General features: G+C 45.1%; 2 protein-coding genes across 3 annotated transcripts; both read right to left on the reverse strand.

The window, feature by feature from the left end:
- Positions 1 to 371: 371 nt before the first annotated feature.
- Positions 372 to 10,908, reverse strand: LOC110089316 (cholinesterase). The gene is made up of 5 exons (XM_072989189.2): positions 8,219 to 10,908; positions 5,746 to 7,204; positions 3,805 to 3,968; positions 1,348 to 1,392; positions 372 to 555 (listed from the first exon to the last, which is right to left on the reverse strand). The coding sequence occupies exons 2-4, from the start codon at positions 7,194 to 7,196 to the stop codon at positions 1,385 to 1,387; spliced, it is 1,623 nt and encodes a 540-aa protein (XP_072845290.2). The 5' UTR covers positions 7,197 to 7,204; positions 8,219 to 10,908; the 3' UTR covers positions 372 to 555; positions 1,348 to 1,384.
- A 3,338-nt stretch (positions 10,909 to 14,246) lies between these two features.
- On the reverse strand, positions 14,247 to 22,476 carry LOC110089332 (cholinesterase). 2 transcript variants are annotated; one of them, XM_020812314.3, is made up of 5 exons: positions 22,328 to 22,476; positions 16,997 to 18,506; positions 16,543 to 16,697; positions 15,372 to 15,443; positions 14,247 to 14,442 (listed from the first exon to the last, which is right to left on the reverse strand). In XM_020812314.3, the coding sequence occupies exons 2-4, from the start codon at positions 18,496 to 18,498 to the stop codon at positions 15,397 to 15,399; spliced, it is 1,704 nt and encodes a 567-aa protein (XP_020667973.3). In that variant the 5' UTR covers positions 18,499 to 18,506; positions 22,328 to 22,476; the 3' UTR covers positions 14,247 to 14,442; positions 15,372 to 15,396. The 2 variants fall into 2 exon arrangements, with proteins under 2 accessions (XP_020667973.3, XP_020667972.3); XM_020812313.3 differs by lacking the exon at positions 15,372 to 15,443.
- Positions 22,477 to 24,435: the final 1,959 nt, after the last annotated feature.

Raw genomic sequence — 24,435 nt, forward strand, 5'->3', positions numbered from 1 at the left:
AGTAAAGGCAAACATAGTGTTCTATACAAGGCTAACCATGGCTAATTAGGTGTGCTGCAATTTCATCTGATGCTTTAAAACAAGTCATACTTTATAACAGTTTTCTTTAATCATTGCACTGTGTTTTGTTTGAATTCATTGATTTCCCTCTGACTTCTTGTTTCTAATACCTTAATTTCAAGGATCTTTTCCCCTGCTTATCTGCTATGACTTGAACAAAGCTTCAAATTAATTGTACCCATGAATATCCTTCAATCATCACTGATTACAATGGGCAAATATTGGTCTTCATTTTCACTTGTGCCTTCCCTGATACTGCAAATAGTGACACGTGTAGAAGGTGAAGTTAGGTCAACACATTTGACAAAGACTTTGATAAAGAATAATGCCCCTTTATTTTCTGAAGAAACAGTTCAATATGCCCACAGTGACGGCATTGATCCAGGTAATTATTTTGTTTTATTTGGATCCCCCTGTACTTCAGAACCACGAACTTGGAATTCTCAGGTGCCGGAGTTTATGTTAAGTCCTGCTCTTCTTCACTTCCAAAGCATGCTGAAATAAAAAAGAATATTAATAGTTGCCACAGAATGTAGTTTTTACAAATGCTTACAGGGGAATGCATGTTGCACTAATCTGTCCCCACACATTAAGATCTACTGAAGAGAAAGTGAAATGGATTGATTAAAATATTTGAGAAGAAGAGGAAAAAGAACTTTTTTAAAAAAACCCAAACCATCCAACTGGAAACCAACCTGCCTCACCACTAGGACTCACACATGGGACTTGTGACGTAACAGCTTAGCAAGGTGGATGTAACTGGATTTACATGGTGACTGGGCAGCCCATGGAAAAATATATCATGGGATTAGAAAGGCAGACCTATCAAACAGACAATTCTAATCCACCATCCCCCCCTTGCCCACCGTATTCACCAGTGCACAAGCAGAACTTCAAAAGGACACAAAATGCATTGACTGGGCAGTTCGGCACCCTGCACAATTCCTGTTATCTGAACCACCATTCCCTTTCTGTACAGGTCGATCAACACCTACCTACATTTCTTAGACAGAGATATAAAGTGTTTACTAGACCCTAAAGCTCTGAAACAACATTATATTTACATAAGTGTTACCTCAAAAAACACAGGGTGCATATTGCCCAACATCATTCTCCCACCCACCCACGTGTCATGACCTTAAAGCCTTTTCTCACCAGGATCCATGTTCCACCCTGTTGTATCACCCCCACACACATACACACACGCACACTCTTCTCCCATGCCACACAGAAATTGCACATCAATTCCTTCCTGGTAAGGTCTGATTTCTTTTCCTAGTCATTTACCTGGCCACATGGAACAATGTCCTTTCAATCAGTGTCCTCACAAATCTGCAAGACAGAATAAAAAGGAACAAAAATAAAGAGAAAAGAGGTTGACTGAGCATTTTACCATTGTTGTGATCTCAATTCTCATTGCTGCTTTGATTTAGGAAACCCAATTGCTTAATCTTTATCCCACAAGCCTATGGCTTTTAATTGTTATGGCCCTCACACCTCTTCAGACCAGTTGAGCAATTATAACAACCTTGCATTTGAAATATGATACCAAAAATGCATCAGAGGCAACGCATATGGAACGTGTTCAGCTTCCTCTCCTGCCATGCACAAAGGGTCCAGGACTCACTGCAGTACAGGAGTGTGCTCAGGACACAAGCTCTATAGACCTGGATCTTGGTATATGTTGTCAGCTTCTTATTGAGCCATACTCTCTTTGTGAGTCTAGAGAACATGGTAGCTGCTTTGCCAGTGCGTTTATCCATCTTGACATCTAGGGAGAGATCATTGAACCAAGGTACACAAATTCATGAAGACCACAACTGCAACACAAGGACATCTGCTGGCAGGATCTGAAGGCCTTTGAGAAACCCTGACATCTGAGCGTTCAGCCTGTTGCATTTTAAAAATATAGCAGCTAAGCATGCATCGAAATGAGAAATATATGGAACTACATTTTCATAGAATCATAGAATAATAAAGTTAGAACAGGCCTATAAGGCCATCACATCTGACTCCCTTCTCAATGGAGGAATACAAATCAATCTGCCAGGTGGCTGGTGGTTCTCTAAATTTCTTTTGAATGCCTCCAGTGTTGGAGCACTCACCACCTCTCGAGGTAATTGGTTCCACTGTCGAACTGCTTTAACAGTTAGGAAGCTTTTCCTGATATTCAAACAAAACCTGGCTTCCTGTAACTTGAGCCCTTTGTTGTGTGCCTGCACTCTGGGATGATCAAGAACAGATCCTGCGCCTTTTCTGTATGATAGCCGTTCAAGTGATTGAAAAGTGCTCTCATATCTCCTCTTAGTCTTCTTTTCCCAAGTTCTTTCAGTCTTTCCTCATAGGGCTTGGCTTTCAGCCCCCGATCATCCTTGTTGTCCTCCTCTGAACTTGTTCCAATTTGTTGGCACCCTTCTTGAAGCGTGGTGTCCAGAACTGAACAAGGTACCCAAGATAACCAATGCCAAATAGAGGAAAACCTTGTGGGATTTGGAGACTTTACTTCTACTAATGCAGCCTAAAATAACATTTGCCTTTTTTTTAGCCACACACTGTTGGCTCATATTCAGCTTGTGATCTACAACAATTCAAAGATCCCTCTTGTTTATCGTATTGCTGTGTGTTTGGTTTCGTTTTTCTCGGCATAGTATTGTGCACTTATCCCTGCTGAATTTCACTCTGGTTGTTTTCATCCCAGTGCTCAACCCTATCTAGATCATTTTGTTTCTGTCTTCCAAAGCATGAGTCCCATTTTGTTTCATCCGCAAATCTGATTAGCATTCCCTGCACCCCCTGATCTAGGTCATTAATAAAAATGTTGAAGAACATTGGGCCCACGATGGAGTTCTGGGGTACCCCACTTGTTACACCCTCCTAGTTGGAGAAGGAGCCATTAATCATCACCCTCTGATAACAATTCTATAGCCAACAGTGTATCCACCTGACAGTTGTTCTATCCGACACCCTCCAGGGGTGGAAATATTAAAATGCATATATTAAAAATGCATGCAAAGATCTATATCTGTTAAAGTGCAAAAATAAACATTCATGAAAGTTGTTGATGAAAGAAAGAAAAAACAAAGTCCTTGATATCAGCCATCAGAATGAGTATTCATCCTGTCCAGTGTTGAAGGATGTATGTCTCTGTATAACAGTTAATGGGATGGCTGGATAGCTCAGTGAGTTAGGATGAGGGCAGAGGTTGGGTGTTCAATTCCCTGATGAACCTCCCAGAAGAGGCAGCTGGTGTAACCTTGAGCAAGCTGCTCGGTTCTGATGCCCTCCCCAGAAGAAGGGAATGGTAAACCACCTCTGAATATTATCTACTTAGAAAACCCTGAAAAAAATCCCCATAAGTCAGAATTGACTTGACGGTACAACATTGTTATAATACCAGTTGAAAATTTCTCGAGACACAAGTTGTGGTTGTAAACATATCCAGCTGAAGAGGCTTCCCATGAAAACTGGTTAGCCAGCGCATCAACAGAATGTCCGGTGCAGCAAGCATAGCACTTACACCTTGGTTAAGAAGGCAGGAAGGATTGTAGAAACATAACAGAATGGAAAATTAGGTATTTTCATGCCCTGATCCAAAACTCCTTCCAAAACAGTAATTCTAGGGCCAAAGTAAAACATGTAAATGTATCAGTGGCAACCTCATAGGCAGCACGTGGAGAACATAACAGGAGGCAAGGATGGTTTTCACAGGGGCTGTGGTGCTTGAGTAGAGAGTTTTAAACTCACTTCTCTGTGTTGTATTGAACAGATGGGTTGCCAAAAAACTGCAGTGGTGGGCAGGTGACACCTGCATGACCTGAGGTGCTTCTGTACTGATGTGGAAGAAGTTCTGCTCTGTGGCATTGTAGAGCGGCCACTGCACATCATCTGGGGTGGATCCAGTGGGTTTCCTACCAAAGAAATAAAGAAATCGTTGTTATCTACATTATAGCCAGATATTTTGTGGACTTCCTTGACTGATTTGGTGCCTTTCCACTGTGTTCTCAACTGTTGGTGTTATCTCCTGCTGCCTGTGTCTTTTTCAGGTCTAGAGTTGGCCAGATGAAGCCTCAGGGAACTGTGTGTTGAAGGGAGGGAGGGAGAGATCTTGTAACAGCTACTTTGGGAAGCTACAAAGGAGAGAATCCTTTCAACACTGACTGAGCAATAGAGAGAAGAAGCCAAATTCAGAATATGGGTTCCAGTAGAACAGATAAGCACCAAATCCCTTTGGAGAAAGATTAACAAAACAGGCAGAGTGAATGTGAGGTATGAAGAAGCCCCAACGCTCATTACAGACTTTGGGTGTTTGCTGGAGCTGAAAGGTGATAAGTTCCCGTGCTATATTAAAACCTAGACTGTTTGGGTTGTAAGAAGCCATTCCAGAATATTATGTAGACACGTATGTGCTATGAACAAGTTCATGTTATTCAGTGAATTTATTATTGTGTAGAACATTATTGTCATTTCCATACCATTTTGGTTTATCCTAAAGAATCACTGTTTTCAAGAAAAGTTGTCATATATTGTGAGAACATTTCAGTATTGTTTTCATTGAGTGTTTGTCATTCCTAATAAATGTTAGGAAGAGCTTCTGATAGTAGGAGTGGGTTGACACTTGGACAGCTTGCCTCAAGAGGTGGTGGATTCTCCTCTACTGGGAGTATGTAAGTGAAGGAGGTATGGCCATCAATAACTGTGTGCCATCAAGTCCATTCTGACCCATGGCAACCCTTTTCAAGGGTGTGAGAGAAAAAGACTGAGAGCCATGGCTGCCATAGTGATGAGCTTCCTCAGATCAACATTTAGTGCTGCACCACAACTTAAGGTGCATTGCTTTTAAAAAAAAATTCTAAATATATCAAAGTAGAGATAGGTCCTTGAGTCTTGCTTTGACCTTGCTAGAACTTGCAAGAAGGACACATGGGGAATGAAATGGAAAAACACTGGAAGGAAGTCTGGGGGACCACCCAATCCTGTGTGTGTTTGAGGGAGGGAGCAGGAATATTTTGTGGCCCCGTGAAGGGACAGCTTGAACTTGACAATGATGAGATTTATTCCCAGGGCTTGGGGTTCCCCATGCCTGGTCTAGAGGAGTATCACTGTTGGGGTTATATTTTACAAAGAGCATTTCTGCTCAGTAAAGTTACAAGAAGGGAAAGACAGGCAAGTGAGATTGATGAATTGATTGGCCTTGAGAAACCCTGAATGCCTCTGAGTAAGATCAGTATAAAAGCGGTGGCAGCAAAGCCTGTGTGTGCTTGTGTGTATTTGTGTATGAGTGAAAGCATGAGCAGAAAAAGAAGCAGACCAACAGGAGAGAGGAAGAAGGAAGCTGCAGAAGTTGAAGGAGCTGCAGAACGAAGCAACAGAATGAAAATATACTGCCAGGTGAAGTGAGAGGAGTCTGCATGGATATTTCCCTCATGGGTGAGAGAAAACAGAAAAGAAATTGTTAAAGGATTGATGAACCCTGAAATTACAGAGGCTGCAAGCAACTAATTAAAGAAGCAAATAATAAGGAATGGAAAGCTGTTTGGACTATTAATATTTAAATCACATGAATTAAATGTGAATCATGCTTTTGTAAAATAAATAACTTTTAACTTTATTCGAGTTAAGTCTCTGCCATTGTGCACTCTGCTATATACAAAGGGGACTACAAACCCCATCAATCACATGCCTTACCCACTTCGGGCAAACTCTGCCCAGTACTGCATCACCCTGTGGCTCAGTCCAGCATCTGCTTCCGTGTTTGTTTGGTTTCTCCCTGGCAGGGATGACAGAGTTCCAAACAGGTAAGGCACCTCAGCGCCATGGACTGCACCCATCCACTCTTGCCAAATGGAGCCAGAGACGTATTGGTTAAAGGAGTAGCCATATATAGGACTTCCAGATGTTGCCATGCTTGCAGCAAAATCCATCAGTGGGCACAAAAAGAAATAATCTTTGTAAAACTGGGCCAAGGCCCTACGGTACTGTTCTGGCCCATGGCCATCTTCACTGTATTTCAGTGCTATAGCCTTGACTGCTTCAGGTTCAGATTCCCCGTTCAATGCCAACTCTGTTTCTCGCAGTTGTTCCTCCCAAGTAAGTATTCCATCTGTTGGAGCACCAGGAGACAATACAAAGGTAGACCCATCATTGCCAGTGACTCCAAAGAGCAGTGGTTTAGTCTGTATCTGCCCAGTCTGTAGAAGTTTCTTTGGTTCATCAGGAAGAAAGTCCCCATCTGGGACAGGTTTGAAGAGAGCATCCACATTATAAAGCACATCATCCCCAGCATCTATGCCCTGTAGGCAGCTCACCACCGCACTGCGATTTTTTGGATCGCATGCTAGGTTTTCCAAGAAAGCCTGTGCAGACTCTGTGGCTTCCTGAGGAGATCGCAAAGCCCAGCAAGAATTGGGAGTACCGCTCTGCAGCACTGCTTGGGCAAAAAGGGGTTTGCTCGCTGGGGAAAGGAGATGGAAGCCCACAGATGCTCCCCCAGCACTATGACCAATGAGTGTCACCCGAGCAGGATCACCACCAAAGACGGCGGCATTTTCCTTCAACCATTTCAGAGCCAAATGTTGGTCCCACAAGCCCATGTTTCCTGGGAAATGTGGCGGGAAGAAGAGGAAGCCCAAAAAGCCCAGACGATAATTCATGGAAGCCACAATGACCTTCTCAGTGGCAGCTAAAAAGGCCCCGTTGTACAATTCCAGAGAACTGGCCCCAGCAAAGAATCCTCCCCCATGAATCCAGACCAGGACAGGCACTGGGCTTGCTGGCCGTGGGTGAGGGACCCAGATATTGAGGAAGAGACAGTCTTCGGAAGGCGGTGTGTCAGCAAACCACAAGCTTCTATATGGATCAGGAAAATAATTTTTCTGATGGCAGGGGCTTCCGTAGCTGGTGGCCTCCAAGACGTGGCTCCATGGCTGATGAGGGAGGGGCTTCTGGAAACGCAGTTTCCCCAGTGGGGGCTCAGCATAGGGGATGCCTAGATAGGCCGTCACAGAGCCTGATCCTGCTGGGACCTGTTTGCCTTTGACAGGGCCGGTGCTGGTGACGACCACCGTGTCCTCCTCTGAGGCGGCCGAACAGGAGATCAGGAAGAAGAAGCCCAAGCATGAAGACAGAAGAGCAGGCATGGCCACAACTAAAAGAAACAGGGACCAAAAGTAGTTACATCTTGAATCTCATCTCCTGGGAGAAGGTCTCCCACCACTGAAGGAGAAGAAATGAACTCTTCCTCAAGACACGCACATACACACCCTGTGTTGGTGTTAAGAGTAGCCACTCAGTCCCACCCTGGTGCATCTCCACCCTGTAAAAAGCCCTTAACACAATCTGTTATTTATTTATTTATTTATTTATTTATTTATTTATTTATTTATTTATTTATTTATTTATTTATTTAACTTATATGCTGCCCACACTACTCGAAGGTCTCTCGGCGGCTTACAGCATTTAAAATACAATAAAAAGGCAAAATAAAAGGGCAAAATAATTAAAATGCAATTAAAACATATATTCTAAAAATTGCCATCAGACCTACAGCTGATATTATTTCAGTTAAAAAGCCATTTGGAACAGGAAGGTTTTAATCTCAAAGGTTTTGTGTAAATTGAACTAAGCATCAAGTTTGGGCAGCATCACTTCTTCCATCAAAATATTTCAATTTGGAAATGTTTTCAGTCCTGTGTGAAAATGAGAAGGGTGCCAATGAAATCTTTGAAATGGAACCTTCCAGAATCAAAACCTGCCCCGTGGGTACGACAGCTTAAAGGGGATAACTCAGTTCGGTGTTGAATTCTTTGAGGAAACAAGCTAGGAGTTCCTCATTTTTCAGAATTCTGGCTTTATTGAATCCCCTGTATATTCTCTTTTGAGGAAACGAAGTTTTGTCTTTACTTGCCTCATGGCCCTCGCAAGTTCTAGTTTTACAAGCTCTTCTTGACTCACACGCCTGTAAGAGACCTACTGCTTAAACCTAGGTTTCAGCTAGGCAAGGGATTCACACATTTCCAAAACTCCTGATAACTACAACCAACATAGTTTAGTGGCTACAGTGCTAGACCTCAACATTTCTCTTACTCTCCTCCAACTCACACATCAAATATTCTTGTATATTCTTGAAGGGCCTTAGGTCTCCTGGGCTGAATGGACTCACCTCTTCCTCCTTGAGGAGTATTTGCACGTCTGCCTTGTCCTTGTAGCTCACTCCAAACAACAACCGCAGACAATCAAGGCATATGGGCTGCTTCTGAAACCTACCAATTATTTGCAGGGAGGAGGGGATGACTGTGTAGATGTTCCTAAGGGGCAATGGCCACTTGGGCTTTGCCTGCTCTGTGGACACGTGCAGTGTCTTAGGTAAGCATCCGTGTCAAGGCTCAGAGGTCGCAGGGTGAGAGGCGGCTCAGGTGAAAGAGAGGAACAGTGACCTAAATTCGCCCTTGCTTTTCCACCGCAGGAAAGGGAACTCTCCCTGAACACACATAGCCTGCTCTTTCAAGAAGAATAAAAGCCAGGCTCACACCTACAGTGAGCAGTGGTGATAGGGCAGCTCTTTACTTATTGAATAGTCATTGCCACATAATAAACCCTAAATTCAGAAGGGCCAGCTCGAGACCTTTTGCTGTGGAATGAAATGGACTGCAAAGGAAGGCTGGGGCGTATTGCTGCCTAAAGCAAAGGAGTAAATGCTGCCCTCTCCCCAGTTCCATGTATAAAACTAAACGGAATTTGACTTCAACATTAATTCAGGGAGAGGTTCCTCTGTCATATGCCCACTGGAAATGGCTAACTCCAGTTTCTCGACACCACTGAACGTTCCTTTTTTTTGTTTTTTTGTTTGAACTTTACTAGAACTATCCTGGGTGCTGGACTGTATCCTCCAAAATGGACTTTAAAACTGGAGCAGATTCACTGAAAAAAAAAATGACACAACTGGGAACACTACAGGGAGTGCAGGACAGGCCATGTAACACACACATATACAGCTCTGTCCTCCAGATAAGAGGTAGAGTTGGAAGAGAAAGCTGAGGGAGAAGGGTCAGCGGGGGGGCAGGAGTTGCTGCCAAAGCCGTCCTTGCCCCCATCAGTATTTTCTGGCTGCTGTGTTTCTCCCACTCTGCGAAATTGAAGGGCTGGCCCTTAAAGGACTGTCCGTTGAATCCTGCAAAACAGAATCAGCAGTGACCTGCCTTCATTGTATTGAAGCACCTGGACAGGACTAAAGGTTGCCGGCTCTCAGGATGCAAGATGGAGATGCTTTAAAAAGACCCCTGTTTTTAATTGAAGTTTGGCTTGTTTAGATCAGTGGTTCTTAACCCTTTTGAAAGAAACGCCCCCTTGAGCCATTGAGGAAGTTATCATCGCCCCCCTCCCCACGGTGATGATATCTTTTTATTTATTTATTTATTTATTTATTTATTTATTTATTTATTTATTTATTTATTTATTTATTTATTTATTTATTTATTTATTTATTTATGACACTTAAATCCAATGACCCCTGAAAACAAAATTCAATTCCAAGAAAATGAAATGCCCCCCCAAAAGTAACATTTAATGATTTAGTTGCAAGCGAATTTTAAGACGCAAAAAGAAATATAAAAAGAGCATAAAAACAAACCACAATGCAGGAACTAAAAATTTCAAGACGAAAACTCTGAAACTAAATTAAGATTGGAGGAAAATATATATTCATGCACACTGTAAAAAGGCTGCAGCCATCTTAACAGGTTTGGCTTGCTCCAGCGCCCCCCTACCGCCCCCTTCTGCTCCAGCGCCCCCTTTTCATTCTACCGCCCCCCTGAAAAATGAAATCTCCCCCTGGGGGGCATTATTGCCCACGTTAAGAACCACTGGTTTAGATCGCTGTAAAAAAGGGTTGAATAAGCAGCATGTGTGTAAATGTGGATTACAGTAATTTGATGGTGCATCAAATCAACCAATTGTCGGTTGGTTGGTTTTCTGAATGGCAATGAGGTGTTGTTGTTGTTGTTTTTTCATTCCTCTGCCTGAGGTCCATTTACTGGATGTGGAATTGATTCATTTAAATTGATTTTCCCTGTGTGAAAACCTCTCCCCATGTTAATTTTTAAGTAGTCCTCTTGCTGGCTGAGTCTTACAGCCACTTGCCCCTGCTGTTGTTGTATTAAAAACAGGAGTGGGGAGGTGGGGGAGAAGCCCAGACACTGAGCAGCCTGCAGGAGCCCCCCTACCTCTCACTTACTCACCCACCCAAGTAGGTGTCTCTTCACCAGACCAGTGTGTAAACCCCAGAACCGACATCTGCATAGGCAGGTAAGTGTGCAACTACACAGCAAGGTTGATTTGGACTAATTCAGAGTTTTCTGTCCCAAGCCACCAGACAAAAGTTGCAGATAAGCCACTGGAAGTTTCTACTGCTGAAACTTCAAAAAGTAAGCCGCCCAGAGACCTTTGGGTAGAGTGGGCGGCATATAAATTAAATAAATAAATAATAAATAAATAAAACTGCCATTATCACTCACTTGGAAAATATTTAATTATCCATGGGAACCTAAAATCACTGTACAGTGGAACCTCTACTTACGAATGCCCCTACCTACGAACATTTCAACTTACGAACAGCTCCGTTTGCAAAATTTTGCTTCTACTTGTGAACAGAGTTTCAACGTAGGAACAGAAAAAGGCAGGGGAAAAGGGTGGGAAATTTAAATTTGCTAACCATGTGGTGAAGAGGCTGCTTCTTTGTAGCTTTTTTGCCACAATAGTTAGGAAAAGGGAGGCTCAGCCTCCCGGGCTTCTAGCTTTTGGAGGCCTCCCAGGGCTTCCCCACCTCAACGCAGGCTTTCCCTGGGTAGACCAGGCCTACCAGGGGAAGCCCTGGTCTACCAGGGATTCCCCTGGCAGGCCCAGCCTACTAGGGCCTCCCCTGGCAGGCCCGGCCTACCAGGGCCTCTCCTGGCAGGCCCGGCCTACCAGGGCTTCCCCTGGCAGGCCCAGTCTGCCCCGGGAAAGCCTGCATCAGTGGCACAGAAACCCGCCAGGGTGGGGAAGCCATGGGAGGCCTCCAAAGGTGGTGATCGCGGCGGCGGGGGACCCCCGGGAGGTCTCCGCTGGCAGCGGGGAAGCACTGGGAGGCCTCCGAAGGTGGTAATTGTGGCGGCAGGGGACCTCTGGGAGGCTTTGGACTGGTAAGGTGCTGCTTTTTCCTTTTAAAAAATTGTTATGAGTGGTTTTTGAAGGGTAGGTTTGGGCTGGGGGGTTATGTTTCTGTGCTTTTTTTTTGTTTTTATAATTATTTTGCAGTTCCAGCGTGGGACTTGCTCCAATGTTTATTTTTGGATTTCTTTGTTTTTTGTTTTGTTTTGTTTTTTGCAGTCCCAGTGTGGGACTTGCTCCGTTTATTTGTTTTTCTTTTTATATGTTTTTCTTCAGCTGGAATGGATTAATCGGTTTTCAATGCATTCCTATGGGAAATTTTGCTTCTACTTACAAATGTTTCAACTAACGAATATCTTCTGGGATGGTATAAGTTCGTAAGTAGAGGTTCCACTGTATATGTTAACTGCAGCAAAGTCTCCCAACCTACTAGCACTGCTCACTTCCCCACTCTTCACCCCTCCCCTTCATCCATTGACTTCTTCCTTTTAAAAGACTGACAGATGATACTATGCCAAAATGACATAATAGCCTGCCTACCTAGCACAGTCTCTTCCCATGAGTAAATTAAAAAAAGGGGGGAGAGAGGCAGTGGGATGTGAAAAGCCTCTTGGTGAAACAGCTGAACATGGGGGAAAGAGAGGAACATAAGCTGAATGAGAGGCACTGAAGCCTAGCCACCTTTGGGGAGGAGATTGGGCTGGAAGCTGTAGCAGCAGCTCTGGCAAAGCCTTCGCGGAGCGTATGATCTGACGCCTTTCAATCAACTCAAATGAGAGCTTGTTCCGGTCAATGTCACCCACACCCACCGTGCCCCTTTAGACCACTTCTTCCAATAATCTCTCTAAGCTCTGGTTACAGAGTTTGTCAGACACGCTTAGAATTCCATCTCAGACCGTCATATGGAAGACATGAAAATCAGAAGTGAGCCAAGTCACATTCAACCAATACAGCTTTCGAGGTAAAGGAACTATTTCTGGCCTGGTTTTGCCACTTCCATCCCACCCATTCAGTCCACTGAGTTTCCCTGGCTGAGCAGGAATTCGAACTCAGCTCTCCTATCACTCTGTCCACCACAGCACACTGGGATGTCCAGTTAATTTTAATCCTTCATTTCTTTGCAAGGATCCCTTCTCTTTTTCATTTATTGCTTTCCTGCAAATACCATCTTTGAATTGGGAGTGCAGCTCCGAGCGCAAATTTGTGAGAATCCTAGGAGAAGCTCCATTTTTTTTCTTAACCACCAGTTCCTTCCTCCTTGTGCCCATGAGGCAGTCAAAGGAAATACAGTGGTGCCCCGCATAGCGACGTTAATCCGTTCCAGGATTAACGTCGCTATCCGGAATTGTCGCCAACCGGAAAGAAAAACCCCATAGGAACACATTAAACTCCCTTTAATGCGTTCCTGGGGGGGAATTCACAGTTAAGCGAAGATCCTCCATAGCGCTGCCATTTTCGCCGCCTTTGTAAGCGAGAGCAGCGCGTGAAAACGCTGCGGGCGGCCATTTTGTGCACCCGGCAGCCATTTTGGAACAGCCGATCAGTTGTTTAAAAAAACATCGGAATGCGAAGATCGGTAAGCGAAACGCTTACCGATCATCGCAATGCGATTTTCGGCCATTTAGATCATCACAATGCAATTGCATTAGCGATCGCTAAAAATGCGTCGCTATGCGGATTTTTCGTTAAACGGTGCATTCGTTATGCGAGGCACCACTGTACTGCTTTGCCCGCCGTGAGATAAAAAAATGTGTCTTCTATCTGAGGACTCTTTTCCCACAAGGTAATTCTCATTGATGGAGAGCTTATCAAGGATAATTTCCACATTGAGGCAGAACAAGGCCTATGATAATCACTTGACAGGAGAGCAAAATGCTGAATCATGCAGTCTGGGATGATGCAATGTCCACAGTCTTTGGCTGTATGTAAATGTGCATGTGTAGAACTATGTGGACCTATGGAGATGTACGGACCTCTTCTAATGAATGTCATGCTGTCATGCTGCCGGTTTGTGCTGCTGAACTTCTGTATATACTGTAAATACACTTGGTGTCGGAAGAAGCTGCCTTTGACTGTGTCATTCAACTGGACTTCCTGGACTGAAACAAAACTCTGCTAATTTACACCAACAGAGCTTTCCTACCAGGTCAGAATTAGTGTTCTCAAATCCCCTATATTGGTTTAATCACGACAACCTCGCTTTCGTTACAACAGCACATGAGAAAGGAGTCTTCTCCAATAAAAAAACTAGCCAAAACATGCTTTCAGAAAGACACGTAACAAACAGCCCATGAGATAAGGCAGGCGGGAGAAACTCCATCGGCCTGGCGTAAGGGTTTCTGGAAACCCAATGTGGGGTGTTTCCTGCGTAGTCATAGCATTGCCTGTTCCCCGCATTGGTTATGTACAACGGACATACACTCTGGCCAAAATGGCTCAAAGGGACCCCTAGCTTCATCCTGTTTTCTACCCTCGCTTAATGATCTAAGAATATGAAACATATAGAGAGTTATAACAATATTATAATGTAGGGAAACAAAGAATACTATTACAGGGAGATTCAGGTAAAGATCAAGAAACTAGAGATTTCCCTGTGAAACCCTCCTGTTGAAATTCTTCCTGGAGCAGCTTTCCTCTAGCGTAGCCCCTTTACCTCTCTCCTTCTCTGCTTCTTTTTCTTAGTCTTCGCTCAGCGGACTACCTTGTGCTTACTTCAAGTCTTCGCCCTCTCCAGCATCCCTTGCCTCTGGTTCTGCACATGACACCTAGCCCTCTCCGTCTCCTGGGACTGTTTTTCTCCATCTTCTTCACCTGCCCCATCATCTCCTTTTCCTACCCCCTCCCCCTGGCCTGACTCTGTTTCCCCTGCTCTTCTATCCCCTCCTCTATTTTATGGCACCCAGTGACCCACACCCATCATTTTCAGTGAGTACCCATCTCTGTTTTGCATTGGGTTACAGGCAGGGGAGGGGAAAACCCACTCATAAAAATGAAAATCATGATTTATAAAAATGAAAATCATGATTTGTTTGAGACACGTGAAAGAAAATCCCAGCTACGTTTATAAACTCATTGCCATTCGCCAAGTGATAACAACGTATACAGTGAAAGATGACCCTCAGCCGAGCTGTCTGTGGATGCTTATTACTGACTTAAAACAGTTAAAAACAGCTTGTTATTTTTCCCATGATTTCTTGAAAATGTTGTCCGTTTTCTTGAGGGATATGAAGATATCAGCATCTATCAAAAAAGGAAAATGTATTAGTTAGAATGTAGATAGCATTGCAAGTCATTTGTAGTTGGGGGGGGGGTCTGCTGGGCCTAGTTTTCCACTAATGAGCTCTCTCTCTCTCTCTCTCTCTCTCTCTCTCTTTTCCTTAGTACTTTTTACAGCCTCCTTCCTTTCTCCCAAAACCCCAACATACACACTTGGAGGAGCGAGGAGACTAGCAGGGAAGGTATGCTACTAAAAGCGAGAGTCCTCATTTGACTCAAGCCCAGATTGAAACCTTCATCAGTTGCATCCTCACCTTTACACTTTTTCTCCCCACTGGGTGAGATTTGGAGAGTTTTGTGCAAACTTCAACATTGTAGGACCTTTTACACAGACATCATACAACTGGCTTCCCCCCCCCCCCAGAAAATCTGTATTTGGCACAGATTTTTTTAATTAAAAAAATCCTTGTATTTTACAGGAAAGCTTGCAGTTTACACAGAAAACAAGGGTGTGTGTTTTTTACATGAAACCCATACCTTTCTGCAAAATACAGTTTTTTGTGCAAAACTCACGTTTTTTTCTTTAGGCTGCATGCTGATGATTTTTTAAAAAGAAATGCTGGCTTTTCTGCACATGTGGGTCACTGCAGAATAAGGCAGCCCATGAGCCACACTTTGCACCCCCACCCCCACCCCCGGCCTCACCCTGCCCACATTTGAATGATCTCAGGCCGGAGCTCACAGTGGTCAGGAAACAGCTCTAACTGTTAGCTGTGCAAACCAAGAGCAAAGGAAAAGAAAGCTGAGAAGTGGGAAAATCCTGTTTCTGAGCATTTGGGATCCTCTTCATTTTCCATTCATTCCATATTTTGTCTTTGCCTCTTCAGAGTTTTGTACATCCCCTCCTCCCACCCCCCCCCTCCCCAGTCCGAGCATTAACAAGCAGGGCTGACCTGGCCTGGAGGTTTCCGGCTCCTGTTACTGAGCGCTAAATTCTCTCCTTCCATGTTCCTTCTCTGACTTGTCTGCAGAAGGAAGGAAGGAGGAAGAAAAAGCTAATGTTTTCCCCCCAAAAATCTCCACACAAAAGATAAACAAGGACAGTTTTGACTCTTCAAGGTGAATGATGAGCATTCCAGAGGCTCTGAGAGACAGACTTTCTCTAAACTACAGAGGTCTTCCTGTTATCTGCTGTCAAGTTGCCCCAGATTACAGTGATCCCATCAATAAGCAATCTCCAAAATGTCCTGTCCTCAACTGCCCTGCTCGGCTCTTGTAAACTCAACCTGTGGCTTCCTTTAGGCCGGGAGTCAATCCATCTCATATTTGGGCTTCCTCTTTTCCCACTGCATTCCACCTTTCCCAACATTACTGTCTTTCCAGATGATTCTGTCTCCCCATGATGCGCTCAAAGTTTCAACCTCAGTTTCAACATTTCTGCCTCTAGAGAGCATTCTGGATTGATTTGATCTAGGAACCCCTTTTTTTGTCTTTCTGGCAACTCAGGGCATCCCGCACATGGGACAGAGTGTAGCATATAGTATACTGAATGGAGCCTGCCATGGTTTGCCCCAAAGAGTTATAGGAGTCTGATTGTCAGTGAGGGTCCGGTGGCTTTTCTGTCAGGGACTTTCTGCTCTAGTGTGGACACATACCATGGACACGTGAGTATGTGCGCACGCACACATGACTATTCTTTTGTGTAGAGAGAATTAGGGTAAAACCAGAAGCCACCACCACCACAAAACCAAAAGTATTGTGACAAGAGTTTTAACTCATTTATTTTACTGTGTGTTTTTGTGGGTTACACCCACTTATTCAACCAAACCAAAGTTTGGTACCATGTAGAGGCAGCTCCATATGTCTACTTGTGAGGGGGAGAGAGATGGAAGGAGGGAGGGGGAAGAATGTATATATGTGCTGCAATTGCTCTTACCCAACTCTTAGGGGTGGAGGGGTTGCTCCTAGACCAAATAACTCTGTCTCTTTTCTGTTTTTCTCTGGGGAATGTTAAGTTAAGCTCCAACATCCTAATCTAACCATAAAAACTTCCCACCTTAACCTTTAAAGAAGTACTCCCAAAGTGTCTTAAATACTTAGCAATGCATTTGAAATGGAACTCACCTGGCTTCAGAGAATGTGTTTTCAAGAAACCACATTTTTGAGTTAGTGAGATTTGTGTAGCCTGGGAAGAGTCCGTGGTCAGACGGAAGAAGTTCTGTTCTGTGGCATCGTAAAGGGGCCACTCTATCTCCTTTGCCCTTGATCCTGTGGGTTTCCTGCAGAGAAAGCAAACACTGGTTTATAATCTAACAGGGAGTACAGTGGCACATCAACTCTGCAAGAGACCCATGTGTCCTTCATTTTTCAATGTCTACAAGAAGTGTTCGTTCCTCCTCTTTTCCTGCAACCTTCAATTTTTTCTCTACATTATTGTCTTTTCCACTGAATCTAATCTTCTCTGGATGACACCCGAATTAAAACAGCCTGAGTGCAGGATTTCAGCTTCTACTGAGCGAGATAAGCCTTGCATCTTTGTAAATCAATTAGGTATGAGAGGAAAGAGACAACGCCTTACCCACTTCTGGAGAACTCTGCCCAGTACCGCATCATCCTACGGCTCAGTGCAGCTTCAGCTTCCGTGTATGTTTGGTTGACCCCTACGGCTGACTCAAGGGTTCCAAACACGTATGGGAGCTCAGCCCCGTGGGGTGCCCCGATCCACTCAGGAAAAACAGAACCAGATGTGTGATGGGCGAAGGAGTAAACATACACAGGACTCCCCGATTCTTGACTCTTTGCAGCAAATTCAGCTACTGGACATAGGAAAGAATAATCTAAAATAGCCCGGGACAGGGCCGAACGATATTGTGCTGGACCAGGGTCTCCTTCGCTGTACTTCTGTGCCACGGCCTCAATATCTTCTTCAGTTGCCCTCTGCAACGTCATCCTGATTCCCTTCAGAAGTTGATCCCAAGTAATGAGGCCGTCAGTAGTGTTAGGGAAAAGATATGGCAGAAAAGTTGATGCTTCATCAGAGGTGACACCGATCAGAGTTGGCTTAACTTGAATGTGTCCACTCCCCAGAAGCTTTTCCGGATCATCCGTAAGAAACTCTCCATCTGTTGTTGGTAAAAAGGGGAGATCCAGAATAAACTTGCTTTCTAGAACCATGGATAGCTCATGTTGAGTGAAGTCCGCTGCGTCCTTTTCCTGCAGGCACCTCACCACGGCATGTTCATTGCCTTCCGCACAACCTAGCCGTTGGCTCATCACCAGCGCTTTCTGCTTTGCCTTCTCAGGATTCATCCAAGCCCAGGCGACATTGGCAGCTCCGCTCTGGAGCACAGCGCGGGCAAAAAGAGGCCCGCTGTGGGGGGAAAGAAGGTGCAAACCCACCGAAACAGCTCCAGAATTCTGTCCCAAAATGGTCACCCGATTAGGATCTCCCCCGAAGGCAGCTGCATTCTCCCGGATCCATCTCAGGGCCAAGAGTTGGTCCCACAGGCCCATGTTTCCTGGGGAAGCTGGTGGTAGAGAAAGGAAGCCTAGAGCTCCCAGTCGGTAGTTGAGGGAGACCACAATGACATTCTCGGTTGCAGCTAAGGATGCCCCATTATACAATCCCACAGAAGCTGAGCCTATTAAAAATCCTCCTCCTCCATGTATCCAGAAAAGGATAGGGGCCGGTGAAGAAGGACGAGGACGAGGCACCCAGACATTGAGAAAGAGACAATCTTCTGACAGTGGCGTTTGGGGAAGCCACACGGCTGCATCAGGGAAATCCAAAAAAAGATACTGGGGGCAGGAGTTGCCAAAGCTGGTGGCCTCCAAAGTCTGACTCCATGGCTTATGTGGAAGAGGCTTCTGGAAGCGTAGTTTCCCCAGCGGTGGTTCAGCATAAGGGATGCCCAGATAGGCCGTCACAGATCCTGACCCTGCTGCGAGATGCTTGCCCTTAATAGGACCACTGCTGGTCATCACTACTGTGTCATCTGGAGGCGCTGAACTGGAGGGTGTTGAAAACAGGAGGATGAGGAGGAAGAGGAAGCACAAGAAGGAAGAGGGAGTGCCAAGCATGGCAGCAGCTGGGAAGAGAAAGAAATGGCAGAGGGCACATCAAATATATTGAATGAAGGTGTGCTCCCATCTAACCCCATTATTGGTTATAATTAGAGATGGTGATGAATTTTAAAAAATAGTGATTTGCTGTGATTTGTAATTCATCAAGGTCACCAAATCAACAAATATGAATTTACGAATATTCTTTGATGAATCGATTTATCGATTCATCTTCTCTTTAAAATGTGATAAAACAGGCCCACATGTACCTAGAGATACCAAGTTCTCAGGGAAGCTTCCTTGGACCCTTTTCTACAAGCCTAGCAAGTTTGGTGAAGTATGGGTTCCAGACCTCTGAGTTATATAGCCACAAGGAGGACCACCACCCCCAGAAAGTTTTCCTCAGGGACTTAGAGAATTCTAAATCACACAGAAGCTTCTTATGTCTCTCCCCAAAAAACCTGCCAAGTTTGGTGAAGACTGGATATCGGACATCGGAGTTATTCACCCACAAATGGGGTCTCCCAGGAAAGTGACAGAGCCAGCTGGCAAACGTTGCCACGAAGCACAGAAGTGGATGCCATTGAGGGAGATTGATTTGGCTCCAGGGGAATGAGAAAACTTTGGCACTGAGGTAATTTGGTTTGCCTCCAGCAGGCACACAGTAGCATTTGGCATTGAAATAGATTTTGTCTCCAGCAGCAACACAGGTATTTGGCACTGAGGTAGCATTTGTTCCCAGCAGACACTGAGGCAGTTGGCATCTTGACAGGGGGTCTTCTCAAGCAGCATCGGAGCAGGGGCATTTGGCATCTTGGCCAAATGCCCCTGGGGTTGTTTGAGTGGCTGATGTTTTCTGGTTGGCAGATAAGGTCTCCCAAAATATGGGGACAGCATGGGGAGGGACACTGGGAGAGGCAAGTTTCCTTTTTACATTGGTGGGGGTAGTGGCAGAAATCTGCCACATGGATGAGCGATAGAGAGTTTGCGGCCCTGTTGCCGATGCCCTGCCACTCCTCAGATCTTCTGGCTCCCACCTCGCTCATAGGCTATGAGCGAGAGGTAGCTGTGCTGACCTGCATTCCACAGGTCCGCCGTGAAGTGCACCTTACACCTCTGTGCCTATGAAAGATGGGCACAGACCTCCTCCCTCGCAGCATCATAGAGGGCAGCACTCTAGAACTGAGGGTTCTCCACGAGGGGAGGTCGTACAAGGGGGCAAAAAAAAAAAATGCAGCAACTGACGGACGGCTGGGGCTTCCACAATGGACAGTGGAGGACTGAGCAGGGTGATTGTCTCGGCGATGAGATGAGTGGCCGCCTCCTGAGCCTTGCCCTTCGACCAGCAGTTGAGGTTTTTTTTATTGTTTAAAAGAGTCATGCGGGGAAGTCCTTGTACCCTAAGCTGTACCCAAGAATAACTAAAAGAAGCACACTACCCACACACAGACACAGAGCACTCCCCTCAAAGATCATCCACCGTGCCTGAACACAATCCTCTAAAAAGAACGAATTGGAGTTTAACTAAATGTGACCTGCCTATACAAAGCCCTCCCAATCTCTCACTAATGAAAATGAGAATCAATTTGTTTTAAATTGAAGCTGGAGAAGCACTCAGAAGACATTCTCAACCACGCAGGAAATAACTTCGTGGGAAAGGGATTCCCTACTCACACAAAATCTCTCTCCCCCACCCGAGATTACACACCATGTCTTGATACAAGCGTCCAAAAATAAGTTTTAAACTAACCACCAGCCTAAACAAGGCCCTGCTGACTAAGTTTCAGAATCAGACATAACCACTCAGGAAATAAATTTTGGGGAAAGGGATTCCAGTCACACACAACCATCCCCCAATCTTTAGACAAACCTCCAAAAAAGAAGTAGCCTAACTGAAATCTGCTAAAGAAATCCCTCCCCAAATTCTCACGAAAGTTCAAATAATAGTAATGAAATGAAGTAGGAAATAAAATAAATGAGAAAAAATAAGTGTGCGTTTTGCTGCCACCAGAGTGAAAGCGCAGCCAAGCAGCAAGCAAATGTCCTCACTCGAGAATCAGAAGAAAAGGGTGAAGGGGCTGCAGGGAAACAGCTTATAAAGCCTCAAAATAAAGGTACACCCCCACAGCAGCGATATTGGCTGCCTGACGTGCCAATCCGGGATCAGCCAGAACTTCTGATTGGCACCAGCAAGTTCAGAGATGGCACAGAGAGGCCCCCAAAAGGGTCACGGATATGACAAATCGACAAATTGATGAATTAAACCAAGAAAATATTCATCACTTTGCATTTGTCAGGTCTTCAAAATTAACAATTATGAATCGACGAATATATGATAAATCGGTGATATCCGTTGAAAACTCTTGAAATGGTTCCTTTATTTGATTCCTCTACCAGATATGCTTACAGACATTTGACACTCTATATTAAGCCCTTCTCGGTGTTGCATCTCTGAAGATGCAGAACTACCAAACTCCTTGATTTTAGATCTTCTGAGTTACCCACTCTAGACCCTGCTGCCTGGCCTTCTTTATTTCTTTGGGAAAGCATTCAGAGTTGTCCTCTCCTCTCTCTTTTCCCCCACCCCCTCTTAGTCAAGAGCTGTGTCGAGAGAAGCTGGATCCTGGGATGCATAATGGGGAGCCACCCATGCAGCAACTGATAGATCTGTGTCCCAGAGTTGTTCTTAGGACCTGGAGTGCTTCTGCCACAGCAGCGGCAGAACATGGGTGAAACACATGAGCTTTCTCTGGGAGACCTAAGAAGCAGGGTCTTAGGACCCACGACCCACGTCCAAGTCCTATTCTTGGGTCCTGAGTCTGTGTGTGATTCCTTGGTACCAAGTCCCAAGTCTGGAGTCCAGGTCTTGAGGTGTTTGCCCACCCCTGCAAGGCTTGAAACTCAGGACTGGGATCTAAAGACTCAGGCCTCCCACTGCTGCCAGAGGCGTACCTGTTGGCATTGGTTCTGCTGCCATCTTCAGAGATGGTGAGCCAACCTCCATTCCCAGAGCTGGCCCATTGCCTCCACCTACATAGTCGACTCATGAGAGTCCTCTGGACTGCAAGAAGATCAAACCTGTCCGTTCTGAAGGAAATCAACCTTGATTTGGTCACTGGAAGGACAGATCCTGAAGCTGAGGCTCGAATACTTTGGCCATCTCATGAGAAGAGAAGACTCCCTGGAAAAGACCCTGATGTTAAGAAAGTGTGAAGGCAAGAGGAGAAGGGGACGACCGAGGATGAGATGGCTGGACAGTGTCTGCGAAGCAACCAACATGAATTTGACCCAACTCCGGGAGGCAGTGGAAGACAGGAGGGCCTGGCGTGCTCTGGTCCGTGGGGTCATGAAGAGTCGGACACAACTAAACAACAATAACATAGGTGAAAGACTGGCACATGCCCAGAGACAGCGGGCCAGCTCCGGGAATGGAACTCAGCCCACTGGGCATGCACCGGCTTTAAGCTGGCCGGCATATGTGTGGGCGGAGGCAGTGGCACGGCTCCAGGCACGGACGTCGGCCCTCTGTATCTGCAGATGGTGGTGGCTAGCCCATAGGGACTTGACAACGAGACCCAGGCAAATGAGTCTGAATCATGAGTTGAGTCTCAAGTCCCGCCCCTCCAAAAAGCCCTGAACTGAGTCCAAGCCAAGCCACCAGTGTAACTTAAGTTCAACTCAACAGGGCTCCACAAGGCGAGAGCCTTCATCCCTGCTAAGAAGTAAACAGAGGGCTAGGTGGCGAAGAAAACAAGGTGCCTCCTCCGAGCACTCTTCTCCTTTCCCAGAAAAGATCACTGTCCCACCTGCAAAGGCAGGCAGGACTTCTAAGTTTGTATGGACTTACCTGCTTGATAGACTTTTGTAAAGGTACCAAACAGCTCAGTTCAAAGAGGCAAAGTTCAGAGTTAAGTGATGAACTTCCAAGCAGCACCTTAAATAACAGTCGGGTTGAGAAGAACCAGGCATATATACTGGTGGAAAGAGCAATGACCGCCCGGACTTTCCCCATGCAGTGGGAAGAGTCTACAGCATATTGCAAAACTGTTACATTCCGTATCAGAAACTAAAAACAAAAGGGGGGAAAGAGTATTTTTTTTAAAAATTGGACTGGACAGGATTTCTGGTAAAGGGCACCTATAATCAGCAAGATGCTCTCCTGTAACTCTGAAAAGAATATAGGGCAGAGGGATGGGGGTGGGATCTTTTTGGTATTCATCATCTCCTTTCAATGCATGTCCCTTTCACTGATGGGCAGATAGGACATTCCTACATTATTTTATCATCTATTCTAAGATGGTGATGATAATTTCATCTTGAGAAAATATGAGGAAAAATGCCCAGAAGAGGGATATTAATGTATAACATTCATGTTATACATTAAACATGCTATTTGATGTTGTTTGATGTTAATGTGCATGTTTAACCAACTCCTTTTAAATAAAGTATATAAGAACACCATCATGAGCAAGTGTGATGTGGTGGATAGTGGGAAGAACTAGGGCTTAGGAGAACAGGGTTCAAATTCCTACTTTGCTGTGGGAACTCACTAGGCGGTGGGACGAACCGTTGAAGATAATCAGAGTCACTGAGAGCCACACGCTTGTTCTCTTTCAAATGCTAGGCTTGGTCCCGGAGATCTCCTCTAGATGGACCTCGGGAAGCGAGGCTGTGGCAAATCTCTGCCGGAGTCCCTGTCGTTATTGTTGTTATAGCTCACTATGTTAGCCAGGAGCCGTGTCTGTCACTCATGGTGGGCAGGAGTTGGCAAAAGGAAGGCCAGCGTGCGACACAGCAGCGCCTTGCATGCAAATTAGTCTGCTCTCCAAAATTTCTTTTTGTTCCAGGAAGCTGGGCTTTTATTGAGCAATCCTGGTGCCGCTGTTCCTCCTCTGCCTTTGGAATCCCACTGCCTGTTTCCAGCAACAATGGTGTTGCAGGGAAAGGGAAATTCCCACTTTCCCGGAAACTAATCTGGAGCGCTCTGGGGCTGGGAAACGGCCATTCCCACCCCCACCCCACCTATAGACACCCATCACTTGCAGGAACTCCCCAGTGGGGGCAAAGGGAACTCAAAGAGCACAGGCATTTTTTGAATATTGTTTGTGGAGACATCATGGACTAGAAAGATAAGTTCTCTCTTTCCCTTCCTTGTGTCAACAGGGCTGACCTCAGACTTTTTGCTGCCCGAAAGGACAGTTCAAATGACATGCCTCTCCTCAAAGCCAAGACTTTAAAAAGTCTGCTCGCACAGTTCACTGCCAAATTTAATCCCTGCCTCCCAAAGAGTTACTGTTATAGTTCTTTTCTTTATTCAGATTAAAGGTGTTACACAATTTTAAATTCTGGATGTAGATGAAATATAGGTAAAATCTAAAAACAAATTAAAATATTAAGATAAATAGACCATAATTAGACCTGAAGGAGGCTACTGCAACAGGCTTATCTCAGCCATTTGCGAGATCTTTCTTTGTACACATGGTGGGGCATAAATTGCATTTACATAAGTATTGCATTGATTGAATTTCTTCAGAGTCACAGAAAAAGTATTTCTGGTGGCAACTTTCTACTTGGTGCTTAGACAATGTTCGATCCAGAGTGACGCCCGAATGCTTTCAGGTACGGGCATACAAGGAGATTCACCAAATAGCGGGAAGGCCTTGAAAGTGCACTTGGGTGTCCGCCGGCCAATAGCATGTAAGCTGGCCAATCCTTCACTTCCAGAAGCATTGCAATATAAACTTGCTGATGAGCAAATAATTATAACTGTTACAGTAAGGTTGCAGTTACCCTAGCAATAAGAACTACATTTATGTGGTCTGCAGTGTCCACGTTCCTCCTTGTCGTCCTTTTTGAAGACAGGGATAATGTTAGCCCTTGTCCGTTCATCCGACACTTCACCCATCCTCCATGATTTCAAGAAAATAATAGACAAGTGGTTCTGAGAATTATCCA

The sequence above is a fragment of the Pogona vitticeps genome, chromosome 2 (assembly GCF_051106095.1).
Source record: "Pogona vitticeps strain Pit_001003342236 chromosome 2, PviZW2.1, whole genome shotgun sequence".
NCBI lineage: Eukaryota > Metazoa > Chordata > Lepidosauria > Squamata > Agamidae > Pogona > Pogona vitticeps.

Coding starts and splice junctions, on each gene's coding strand:
- LOC110089316 (XM_072989189.2), bottom strand. CDS start 7,196: ATGCCTGCTCTTCTGTCTTCATGCTTGGGCTTCTTCTTCCTGATCTCC. Junction 3,969..5,745: donor GCAGAGTTTGCCCGAAGTGG/GTAAGGCATGTG, acceptor TTTCTTTGGTAG/GAAACCCACTGGATCCACCC.
- LOC110089332 (XM_020812313.3), bottom strand. CDS start 18,498: ATGCTTGGCACTCCCTCTTCCTTCTTGTGCTTCCTCTTCCTCCTCATC. Junction 16,698..16,996: donor GCAGAGTTCTCCAGAAGTGG/GTAAGGCGTTGT, acceptor CTTTCTCTGCAG/GAAACCCACAGGATCAAGGG. Junction 14,443..16,542: donor AACACATTCTCTGAAGCCAG/GTGAGTTCCATT, acceptor CTTTTTTGATAG/ATGCTGATATCTTCATATCC.